The 12,450-nt window shown below is 36.7% G+C and overlaps 2 protein-coding genes across 4 annotated transcripts; both read left to right on the top strand.

The window, feature by feature from the left end:
* The first annotated feature begins 1,816 nt into the window (after positions 1-1,816).
* LOC126614414 (uncharacterized) lies at positions 1,817-3,992 on the top strand. Its single transcript, XM_050282074.1, has 2 exons — positions 1,817-1,999; positions 2,822-3,992. Exon 2 carries the CDS (start codon positions 2,830-2,832, stop codon positions 3,484-3,486), a length of 657 nt encoding a protein of 218 aa, XP_050138031.1. The 5' UTR covers positions 1,817-1,999; positions 2,822-2,829; the 3' UTR covers positions 3,487-3,992.
* A 4,370-nt stretch (positions 3,993-8,362) lies between these two features.
* On the top strand, positions 8,363-11,368 carry LOC126614418 (autophagy-related protein 8C-like). 3 transcript variants are annotated; one of them, XM_050282079.1, is made up of 6 exons: positions 8,363-8,529; positions 8,643-8,712; positions 9,450-9,505; positions 9,933-9,985; positions 10,836-10,954; positions 11,048-11,368. In XM_050282079.1, the coding sequence occupies exons 2-6, from the start codon at positions 8,676-8,678 to the stop codon at positions 11,134-11,136; spliced, it is 354 nt and encodes a 117-aa protein (XP_050138036.1). In that variant the 5' UTR covers positions 8,363-8,529; positions 8,643-8,675; the 3' UTR covers positions 11,137-11,368. The 3 variants fall into 3 exon arrangements, with proteins under 3 accessions (XP_050138036.1, XP_050138037.1, XP_050138038.1); XM_050282080.1 differs by having other exon boundaries at positions 8,381-8,529; positions 8,646-8,712; XM_050282081.1 differs by having other exon boundaries at positions 8,383-8,529; positions 8,635-8,712.
* Positions 11,369-12,450: the final 1,082 nt, after the last annotated feature.

Genomic DNA, 12,450 nt, shown 5'->3' with positions numbered 1-12,450 from the left:
ATATAATAAGTTTATTTTTCTCTTCTTGTTTTAAAGTATGTCGGATCTCATGTGTCCAGGTTAAAATAAAAGTTTAAGCCTATGTTTCAAAAAAGAAATCATCTTTTTTTTTTTAAAGGCTTTTAAAAATGTAAAGCACTAAGCGCATTTCTGCCCAGTGCCCATCTCACCTACCACACCCAAGCAAAAGCGCTTTTGAAACAGAATGAAGGTGGCATTGGTTCTCCATGCCCTGGCTCTTTGCTGCTTTCTTGTATTGGCTGTGATCTCAGCTTATAGGGTGTTTAGCATGTTTGAACCACCTTCTATTTCTGATAAGGAGGTGAAAGAAGAGAGGACTTAGATTCGAATCATTAGATGGGTTTTCTTTAAGTGCTTTTTGTTAATTGATTTAGAGGTCTCTTGTGGTATACATATGATTCGGCTTTTAATTAAACACATATTTGATCATTGGATTGTGAAAAACACACTTGGAGGTTATATGTTTGGTGAAATGCTAATTGTTGTATGTTCAATCCAAGTTATTTATCGGGAAAATTTTATTCGACTTGGTGATCATTGAGTGTAGTTATGAATCAATCAAGTCGATGATTAATCATGATGATATTAGTGGTTGCAATAATTGTAGATTTGTTCAACATATATGAATAACTAATTGGTCTCCAAGTTATATCAATTTTTATAGACATGATCTTTATATGAAGATAAAGATAATGAATGACTTATATAATGAAGTTTGTACGATGAAATGATATCATGTCGTCATGTAAGGAGGAATGATTCTTTACATGTAAGGAACCAAGTATTTTTGTTAAGTTATGTTTGGTGAGGGATTTCCAAGTCCCAAAAGACTAAGGCTAACTTAGTAAGGAATAGACCATAAAAATTTAGATAGAAAGGATTAGAAATGCCCTTCACGAGCATTACAAAGGCATGTGAGATAGATTAATAAATGACACTTAAGTACGAATTTGCAAATCCCTCTCAAATACCTTTGTAATATACTCATTAAAGACATTTCTAATCCTCTTCATCTAACATTTTAGTATATTCCTTATTAATTTGGTCTCAATTCCTTAATATAGTGTTTGGATGAGGAAATTTAGAATTACTAAGGAATTCCAAAGTGACGGAAATAACAAAAAAAAATATTATTTTCCATAATTTGTGATTTTTATTGTTTTATTAACCTAAAAGAACAATGAAATTTGAATACAGTATTCAATATGTGTATAAGACTCATTAACATATAAATGAAAGATAACAGTTATGAAATGTAATAGTAGTGGAGGTGGTGACAACGATAATGTTGGTGGGTGGTGGCAACGACGGTGATGGTTGTGGTAGCGACAGGGGCCATAACGACATGTGGTGGTGACGGGATCCGCGATAGTGATGATGACACTTGTGGCCACTCATAGTTGAGGTTTTTTTTGTATTTTTTATTTTGAAATTCTCACTCATAGAAATTTAGAAATAACACATATTAAATGTTATGTGAACTTATGAATTAGTGGTCCTAAATTCTAAAAAAAAATCCATGCAAAAATGTTAAATTCTATATTTATAAATCCAAAGAAAAGAATTGATGTATGTCAATCTATAATAAGTTTATTTTTTCTTGTTTTAAAGTAGGTCAGATCTCATATGTCTAGCTTAAAATAAAAGTTTAAGCCTATGCTTCAAACACAAGTCATCTTTTTTTTTAAAACAAAGTGAATGTTGTAAATAATGGGTATGTTTGCCCACATGTGTATAGTTAAGTACCACATGTATATAGTAATGTGTATAATAAAGTATCACATGTGAATAGTAAGTTTTGTAAGTTTCCATTGAAGTGGCTCTATAAATAGAGCACTTAGATTGTTCAAATGAAGAGAACATTAAGGAGAGAAAAGGAAGAGAAAACATCTAATAGCAATAATATACATTAGTTCCTCTGCAACATTTTGTGTTAGTATAATACTCTGCAACTGCTTCGTTCCTGTCCCGAGTAAAGGTTATCTCTCTAAATTTTGCCTATTTATAACACGTTATCAGCATGACTCTCTAATCATTTCTCATTTCCCTTCACCGAAAGAAAAAAAAATGTTTCCTCTAATGTTTTTACTGTTCTTCTTCTTCCTCTGCCTCAATTGCTTGCTGGGTATACCCTCGCGAAGAACTGTTTGCACCATGTTTAATTCTAGTTCTCCAACTAACAGCCACTTATATCTTTGATTTCTTGTTTGGTGTAGATATTGACTACTAACCCACTGATTATTTATGCAATCCAAGATTGTGCGGTTCTATCGCCTATCTTGGACTGCAGATCTAATTTTATTGCAAATTTTAAGTGGAGCAGTATAATCGCCCGCCCTATCGTGCATATTTAAATTTGCCTGTTATTTAATTTTATCGCAATTTTAGGTGGTGTGAAATAATCACCCACCCTGCTTTACATATTTAATTTTATCGCAATCGCAATTTTAGGTGGTGTGAAATAATCACCCACCATGCTTTACATATTTAAATTTTATCGCAATTTAAATTTTATTGCAATTTTAGGTGGTGCGATATAATCGTTCACCTTACTCTACATATTTAAATTTTCCTTCTATTTAAAGTAGTGTGGAATAATCGCTCTTCCTGTACTTGTTTCGATGAGAATGGTGCGGTACAATTGCCCTTCTCATTAATTATGTAAATCTCAAGCCTGAAGTTTCGAGTACTTATCATTTTGGCCTAAAGATCAAAATTTGTAAGAACCAAAAATTCTAACAATATATTCCTCCAGAACACATATTATTGCAAGTTCTTACACACCTCATTTTTCTTTCAGAAAAGAAAATGGCAAACTTGGCAAAGCTTGATTTCGCTGCCCTGGACATTACTGGAAAGAATTACCTTACCTGGGTATTGGATACCAAGATTCATCTGGAAGTAGCGAATCTTGGATATACCATCAAGGAAGATAGCAGCTCATCCTCTCAAGATCGGGTAAAGGCCATGATTTTTATTCGTCTCCATCTTGATGAGGCACTAAAGAGCGAGTGCTTAACAGTTGAAGATCCGTTAGCCCTCTGGAATGCCTTGAGAAGCAGATACAATCACCAGACAACGGTAATTCTTCCAAGAGCTCACTATGACTGGATTTACCTAAGGATCCAGGATTTCAAGTCAGTGGCTGAGTACAATTCGGAGTTGTTCAGAATTACCTCTCAGATGAAGCTTTGTGAGGATACTATTACTGAGGAGATGTTATTGGAAAAGACTTTTAGCACATTCCACGCCTCTAACATGGTATTGCAGCAGCATTATAGAGCGCGAGGCTTCACTGAATACAACCAGCTGATATCTGTGATCCTGGTAGCTAAACAGAATAATGAGCTCCTGATGAAAAACCATAATTCCCGACCTACTAGATCAGCACCGTTCCCAAAAGTGAATGATGCTTCCCTTGAAAGGAATACCATATCCTTCCGTGGCAATAATTACAAACGATGACGTGGCCACAAGCAAAGCCGGTGGAAAGGGAAAGGCAAGAACCATGGTGTCCAGTTTCACAACCAAGTTCCAAGGCATAATCCAGGCCCGAGCTTTAAAAATGCAAATCACCAGAAAGGAAAAGCTCATATGAACACTCCTAGAAATCCTGAAGGAGTTTGCCATAGGTGTGGTGGCAACGGACATTGGGCGCGTACTTGTCGCACCCCAAAGCATCTGGTGGAGCTGTATCAAGCCTCCTTCAAAGAGAATGGTGTCGAGATGAATTTCTTCAACCAGGCTCAATCAATGGAAACCCTTGATCCAGTGACCAATTTATTAGGACAATTAAACACAACCCACATGGATGCCACACATTTTATTAATGAAAGAGGGAATGAAGTTTATGGGTCCGATTGAATTATTTATGTTTAATGTACTCCTGTTATTTATACTTGTGGTTTAATGCTCGCATTTTCAATTCAATAAAAGTAGTATTCCAGTATGAATAAACTGTTTTTTCTTTACTCAGAGAACATGGATAAAAATTATGGTTATTCTCAAAACAAGAGCAATGGCGGAGAATTTTGTCTTGCAGACAGTTCAACCACGCATTCAATACTTCGAGATCGAAAGTATTTCTCGAATTTGGTACTTGCAAAAGTAAAGGTAACAACAATATCAGGGCAATTAGATGTAATTGAAGGCTCAAGAAAAGCCCAGATTATGTTACCAAATGGAACAATATTATCCATAAAAAATGCATTATATGATACTCGATCCATTTGAAATTTGTTGAGTTTTAAAGACATACGTCTAAATGGATATCACATTGAAACGAAAAGTGTAGAAAATGTGGAATATTTATGCATTACCTCCAATGATACCCAGAAGCGTATATTGGAGAAGTTGCATGGTTTATCGAGTGGATTGTATTATACATACATAAAGACAATTGAGGCATATACTGTCATGAACCAGAAGTTCATTGATTCAAAGGTTTACATGCTTTGGCATGACCATCTAGGTCATCCAGGATCTATCATGATGCGTAGAATCATTACCAACTCTAATGGACATGCATTATTGAGCAGACACATTAATGTCTCAAATGATAACCCTTGCAAGGCTTGTTCCCAAGGGAAATTGGTAATTAGACCAGCACAACTAAATGTTGATGATGAATCCCCATTATTTTTGCAAAGAATTCAAGGGGATATTTGTGGACCTATTCAACCACCTTGTGGACCATTTCGATATTTTATGGTTTTGGTTGATCCATCTACCCGATGGTCACATGTTTGCCTATTGTCTACTCGAAATGTAGCTTTTGCGAAATTTCTTGCTCAGATAATTAAGTTGCGAGCACAGTTCCCAGATCATCTCATTAAGTCCATTTGACTTGATAACGCTGGTGAATTTACGTCTCAAACCTTTGATGATTACTATATGGCACTGGGCATTGATGTTGAACACCCTATTCCTCATGTCCATACTCAAAATGGTTTAGCAGAGGCATTTATCAATGGGCTTCAATTAATAGCTCACACTCTGCTCATGAAAACGAAATTGTCAGTCTCTGCATAGGGATATGCCATATTACATGCTGCATCATTGGTTAGATTGAGACCCAGAGCCAACCACCAATATTCATCAATACAACTCGTGTTTGGACAACAGCCAAACATTTCCCATTTACGAGTTTTTTGTTGTGCTGTTTATGTGCCTATTGCACCGCCACAACGAACTAAAATGGGACCTCAACGCAGACTAGGAATTTATGTGGGTTTTGATTCACCATCTATCATTAGATATTTGGAACCTTTGACTGGTGATATGTTTACAGCTCGTTTTGCTGATTGTCAATTTGATGAGACAGTTTTCCCATCGTTAGCGAGAGAAAAGACCGTTCCAGAAGAACGGCAAGAACTGACATGGGTTGTTCCCACCTTATCTCATTTTGATCCACGAAGCACTCAATGTGAAAATGAAGTAAAAAGGATCGTTCATCTTCAAGGTATCGCTAATCAAATGCCAGATGCATTTAATGATGCTTCGAAAGTGATAAAGTCACATATACCAGCTGTAAACGCACCTGTAAGAATTAATGTCCCTGTTGGACAAAATAAAGTGGCAGCGAATGATTCATCCAGTGCACGCCTGAAGCGTGGTAGACCCCCAGGTTCAAAAGATTCAGCCCCTCGAAAGAGAAAGATGAAGGCATAGTTGAACCCAAATGATATCATTCAAGAAAAGAAATTGAATGATAAATCCATAATTCATGATTCTGTACTTTCAGAAAAAGAAAATGTCCTTGATGAGACATTTATCCCTGAAGAGACAGACGTACATGAAAACAAAGAAATATCCATAAATTATGCATGTACTAATGAATTGTGGGATCGAAATGAAATAATCATCGACGACATGTTTGCATTTGCAATAGCCACTGAAATTATCTTAAGTGATGATATCGAGCCCCGCTCTGTTGATGAATGCAAACAGAGACAAGATTGGCCTAAGTGGAAAGATGCAATCCAGGCAGAATTAAATTCCTTGGAAAGACGAAGTGTTTTTGGATCAATAGTCCAAATCCCGCCTGGTGTGAACCCCGTAGGTTACAAATGGGTATTTACTAGGAAACGCAATGAGAAAAATGAGATTGCAAGACATAAAGCACGACTCGTTGCACAAGGTTTTTCACAAAGACCTAGGATTGATTATGAAGAGACATACTCTCCTGTAATGGACGTAATTACGTTCCGTTACTTAATAAGTTTGGTGATTTCAGAAAAACTTAACATACGACTTATGGATATCATCACTGCGTATCTATATGGAGAATTAGATACTGACATATATATAAAAGTCCCAGAAGGACTTAAGTTGCCTGAAGCAACTAACAAACCACGAGGTATGTTCTCAATCAAATTAAGACGATCACTATATGGGTTGAAACAATCTGGGCGAATGTGGTATAATCGTCTCAATGAGTATTTGATTAAAGAAGGATATGCCAACAATGTCATCTACCCTTGTGTGTTCATTAAGAAATCAAATACTGGATTTGCTATAGTGGCAATATACGTCGATGATATGAACCTAGTTGGAACCCCCAAAGAGCTCAATAAGACTGCTGAATATTTGAAAAGCAAATTTGAAATGAAAGACCTTGGGAAAACAAAATATTGTCTCGGCCTGCAGATTGAGCATTGTGCTAATGGAATTTTGGTCCATCAATCAGCTTACATTGAAAAGATACTGAAGCGATTTGGCATGGACAAGGCTTATCCACTTAGCACCCCAATGGTCGTTCGTTCTTTAGACATTAAGAAAGATCCATTCCGTCCAAAAGAAGAAGATGAACTGGTCCTTGGTCCAGAAGTACCATATTTGAGCGCAATAGGTACTTTATTGTATTTAGCACAATGTACTAGACCAGATATAGCTTTTTCAATTAACTTGTTAGCCAGGTACAGCTTTGCTCCAACAATTCGTCTTTGGAAATGAGTCAAAGATGTTCTACGATATCTTTGTGGGACAACAGATATGGGTCTCTTCTACTTAGACAAGCTCACAAATGATCAGATCCTTGTTGGATACGCAGATGCTGGTTTTCTCTCCGATCCGCATAAAGCCCACTCACAAAATGGATATGTGTTCACTTATGGAGATACTACAATTTCATGGCGGTCAACGAAGCAAACGCTAGTTGCTACATCTTCCAATCACTCAGAAATAATTGCTTTACATGAAGCAAGTCGTGAATGTTCTTGGTTAAGATCAATGATCCATCACATCCGGAATTCATGTGGTCTACCTTCAAGGATAGACACTCCAACTGTCATCTATGAAGATAATGCAGCCTGTGTCGCCCAGATGAAGGAAGGATTCATCAAAGGTGATAAGACTAAACACATATCTCCAAGATTTTTCAGTGCACATGACCTTCAAAATGGTAAAGTTATTGAAGTCAGACAAATCCGTTCCAATGAAAATTTAGCAGACTTGTTCACCAAATCTCTACCAAAGTGCACATTTCAGAAGTTGGTGCAGGGAATCAGATTACATCGGCTTACAAATTTGAAGAATGCGGAATTAAGGGGAGATACAATTCAGGGGGAGCATCCATGATACATGTATGTTGTACTCTTTTTCCTTCGATTAGGATTTTTCCCACTGGGTTTTTCCTATCAAGGTTTTAACGAGGCAACATAAGCATGCTCAACACCATCCAGGTAAAGTTGTACTATTTTTCCTTCGCTATAGTTTTTTCCCACTGGGTTTTTCCAAGCAAGGTTTTAATGAGGCAAATGATACTGATATGTGGGCATCCAAGGGGGAATGTTGTAAATAATGGGTATGTTTGCCCACATGTGTATAGTTAAGTACCACATGTATATAGTAATGTGTATAGTAAAGTATCACATGTGAATAGTAAGTTTTGTAAGTTTCCATTGAAGTGGCTCTATAAATAGAGCACTTAGATTGTTCAAATGAAGAGAACATTAAGGAGAGAAAAGGAAGAGAAAACATCTAATAGCAATAATATACATTACTTCTTCTGCAACATTTTGTGTTGGTATAATACTCTACAACTGCTTCGTTCATGTCCCGAGTAAATGTTATTTCTCTAAATTTTGCCTATTTATAACAGTGAAGGGCTTTTAAAAATGTAAAGCACTTAAGCGCACTAGCGCCCAGTGCCCATCTGACCTACCACACCCAAACAAAAGCGCTTTTGAAACAAAAGCACTTATGTCCAAGAACTTGAAGGAAAGGAACGAAGGTCTTATGGAGCAAGTTAATTCCAATCCGTAATTTCGGTCAAACGAAACTTGGGCCACCACGGTGTAGCCCAGTTAAAATAGAACTCAAACCATTTTGATCCTGGGCCGCAGGGCGATGTCGGTAAAGGTAGTTGTGGAGTCACGCTCCGGTTCTTTTGAGTATTATCATCTCTTTTCCCAATTCACAAAGTTTCTCTCTCCTCAGCTCTCTCTCTCTCCCCTTCCTTCTCTCCTTCCCAAATTTTGTTCCTTTATCATTCCTTCAGATCTTCTGGTAAGAAGCTTATTTTAAAGAAAGGGGCTTTTGTTGTGATTTTTATTATTACCCTCGTTTTGGATCTGAAACCCTAATTTGGTTCTGTTTTTTGTGGTTGATCGGAACTCAAGAAGTGCTACAGAAACAGTCAAACCTGATCCTCCATGGCCAAAAGCTCCTTCAAGCTCGAACACCCGCTCGGTTCTCTCTCTCGCTCTCTCGCTCTCTCTCTCTCTCTCTCTCTCTCTCTCTCGACACACACACACACACACACACACACACACACACACACACACACACAAGCAAACAAGTACTGATGTTATGTGCAGTGATGTGATTGTGATTGAGCTTGATTGAGTGACCCTGAATTTTGCTGATCGATATGTATCTTGCAATTTCCCTAAGAGTGGAACCAAAAAATTGAAAATTTGTTTTCTTTATTCAATTAGGTTAAAAAAAACTCTTTGATTTGGGGTTTATGTGAAATTTAGTTATTTTCCACAATTCTTGGTCCTTCCTGTGTATAATTATGAGTTATATGATCTGGGTTACTGGTGTTTTAAGATTTAGTTGAGATGGTGCGAATATTACTTTTGGTTATGAGATTAAATTGCGGTAGGCCTTTCTATTTTGAATGTGAATCTGTAAATTATACTTGTGTGACGTTCCTTTGTCATAAATTTATTCAATTAGTTGTAGGGTGAGTATGCATGAAAAGTGAGAATTTTGAGCAGGTGAAAACGAATAGTCATTGGAGTCTGGGAACGAAATGTAAGCGTAGGAAGTATGGAGGAACTAACCATGCAGAGTGTCGCTTGCTTAGCTATTTATCTTTGGATGCGTAGCAATGGTCATGGAACGACAGCATCAAACTGTCTAGTTCTGCAAGTTATTCATATGTTTGTTACGTTTTCATTTTATCTTTATTTTGGTACCAGAAAGGAGGCAGGCAGAAGCTGCTCGGATCAGGGAGAAGTATCCTGACAGAATTCCGGTATGAATATTGAGTATCATTTCTAGTCCATCAAGAACCAGTGTTATGAATGCTGAAGGCAGTTAAAGCTAAGGCCTTGTAGAGCCTAAACACAATGAGATTGTCAAGTTTAACTTCTTTCTCGAAAATTATCAAATTTAACTTCTTAAAATATTAATTAACACAAAAATCAGATCCAATTCCAAAAAGCTATTTTTAGCCTTGAATGTTACCAAAATAGCACATGCTTTTGTGTTTGAGTTGTGCCTCTCTCAAGGAGCTTCATCAAGGGTCATAAGTTCTCCATGTAAAACTCATTTAGCTTTGGACTTGAACTGCTGTGCCTTGTAATAACACTTTTAAGATCCTTTTTCTTGTGATTTATGCCATGTGTGATTCTTATTTATGTAACATTTGTATTCTTGTTTAATTGTGTGTGTGTGTGTAGGTTATTGTGGAGAAGGCTGAAAGAAGTGACATACCAGACATTGACAAGAAAAAGTCAGTCTCTGTTTATATTTCATAGTCTCTCTATACTTTGTCTGTTCTTAATTGTGTTTTTTCCTGTTATTTGAATTACTCTGTGAGGCTTGCTTGATTGTGTTATGCAATTTTCCATAAGGTTTTCAATATGAAGAATGTGTTGAGTGAGAGAGAGACACGCACACTTGCACACACTTCTTTGGTAAGGTCAAGGCTTCATACTCACTTTCTTATGTGTGGTGTACTTCCTAGCATTCTGCAGTGTTTAGAAGGTTGTCATTTTGAAGTACATAAGTGTATGTGTTTGTGTGCCTTGCTTTCTGGCACCCTGCAATTTTTCAGAATGTTATTGTTTCGAAAACATCTGTCTTTTAACATTTGGGACTGTGTGGACATACTTTTGTAAATTCATTATGTCATAAGAATACATGTTTGTGCACTTGTGTGTGTTGAGTATATGTATTTACAGTTGGGTTATCTTCAGTTACTGATGTGACCAAACTGAGAAGTTATAATCTTTATATTATTTTGTGTGGCTGCTGAGATTTTCTTTCATTCTGTGTGAGATTCCTGTACACCACTGGCAATGCATCGTTGATCTTAAACTTAACCGTACACACCATTCCTTGCCCTCACAGATTCTCGCCTGATAGCTTGATAATACTTTTTCCCGAGTTATACCATACGGTTAAAGTAGTTAAAATGAGTTATAATCATAATGCTAGCAGCACGAATTAAGAACTACGCTTGATTGAAGCTGAAATATTGTTAACTTGATTTGTATTCTTTCACTATCTGTAAAACATTCTTTGTATTGTTCGTCATCTCATTGAAAATGTTATTTGTAATGGTCAAATGATGGAAACAGGTATCTGGTTCCTGCTGATTTGACTGTTGGGCAGTTTGTTTATGTGGTCCGGAAGAGGATTAAGCTCAGTGCCGAGAAGGCCATATTTATATTTGTGAAGAACATTTTGCCACCCACTGGTGAGAATAATACTCCAAAAATGTTTCATGTATACTGTAAATAACATGTCGGTCCCTATACCTGAACAGATATTTGGGTTTGTGGTATTACAGCTGCTATGATGTCTGCTATCTACGAGGAAAACAAAGACGAAGATGGTTTCCTCTACATGACCTACAGCGGTGAAAACACATTCGGTTAATTCTGATGCTGTCAATTCTGCATTATGTAAATAAGACTTTTTTAAGAAGCATGAAAGGTGTATATTCTGTTGGATTTCAAATTCGGCTACTGCATACTGCGGCTCAAAGCAGCCCCAAATTTGTGGTTGCTTTTTTTATGATAACTATTAACTGCTGTTGAATCTATGACTTTATTCTGTAAAATGCTATATGGTTAATCCTTCTATGAATCCAGCTAGTAAATTATCATTATTTCAATTGTGTTTGATGATATGATTGACTTTTCTATTGAATTTTGTTTTGGATGCCAAAGGAAGCGATGGCACGAGTTGTTTTTCGTTCCGCCTATTTTGTGTTCAAAATTCTGTTGTAATGTTCATTGCTGAAACCCAGGGCTTTAGCAAGTGTTGGATGCTCACGGTTCAGAGAATTGAACACGGGCGTTGAATGCTCTGAACCATCTGAGTTACGAGCCAGTTACTGATAGATGGTCAATATGTTCTTTAAAGTGCTTGAAAATATTAAACATGCCGTAACTGCTGATTCTTCGAAGCACAGCAATAACAAAGTTGAACTCGGAACTCGGAAGGCATCCGACCTTGCAAGTAGCCATGGCTCATTCTACCGCGATGTTTGCCATGTCTCAGTCTGTTCAATCTCCGGTTTGTAACCACTCAAGCGAGACAAAGATGCTACTGAAACACTACAAAAAGGCAATTTTGTCTTCCCATCTATTTTTCGCTATGGGTCGCTCATTTAGTGCCTATTTCATTACAACTTTTATTTTGTGGAGTTGAGCTTTTTTTTGGCTACCTTGGACTCTTTAAGTTTTCGTTATTCTGTACTAGTTTTTTCTTTTAATGAAATTTACTTTGATCGACAAAAAAATACTGTTTAAAATTGTTAAAGAGAAATAATTAGAATGCGATACGATTCCTTCAGAAGAGTTGATCAATGCGGTGGTCGAATTTTGTGAAGCTTGGGGTTATTAGAAATTGGGTGGTTGGAAGATGTGGTGGCAAACGTTCCTGGAAGGTGGGCATTGGGTCACGACTCATAACTCTCATTTATGACAACAACTTATACAGTATATGAATATATAGTCACCATAGCTTTCTCGCGCTAATAAAATAAAACTATGTTTAAGTTTTATCAATATATCCCTATTTTATTAGTATGAAATGCCACGTAATAATTTACTCGTAATATATAGGTTGTTCTAATTTAAACGAAAAACTTAACAGACTTGCCAGATGAGAAAAATAACATGTCTTAAAGACTAGGGGTGACACAGACAAATTAAAAGTCGCAGACAATTCAAATGTGATAAATAC

This window comes from Malus sylvestris, chromosome 3 (assembly GCF_916048215.2).
Source record: "Malus sylvestris chromosome 3, drMalSylv7.2, whole genome shotgun sequence".
In the NCBI taxonomy this organism is placed as follows: domain Eukaryota; kingdom Viridiplantae; phylum Streptophyta; class Magnoliopsida; order Rosales; family Rosaceae; genus Malus; species Malus sylvestris.
Note: the sequence above shows the minus strand (reverse complement) of the source record. Positions and strands in the feature narration are given on the sequence as shown.

What these genes read in the sequence shown, in the direction of transcription:
- LOC126614414 (XM_050282074.1), top strand. Translation starts at nt 2,830, where the DNA reads ATGGCAAACTTGGCAAAGCTTGATTTCGCTGCCCTGGACATTACTGGA.
- LOC126614418 (XM_050282079.1), top strand. Translation starts at nt 8,676, where the DNA reads ATGGCCAAAAGCTCCTTCAAGCTCGAACACCCGCTCG. An exon ending in CCAGACATTGACAAGAAAAA is followed by an intron (nt 9,986 to 10,835) that starts GTCAGTCTCTGT and finishes TGATGGAAACAG; the next exon opens with GTATCTGGTTCCTGCTGATT. An exon ending in GAACATTTTGCCACCCACTG is followed by an intron (nt 10,955 to 11,047) that starts GTGAGAATAATA and finishes GTGGTATTACAG; the next exon opens with CTGCTATGATGTCTGCTATC.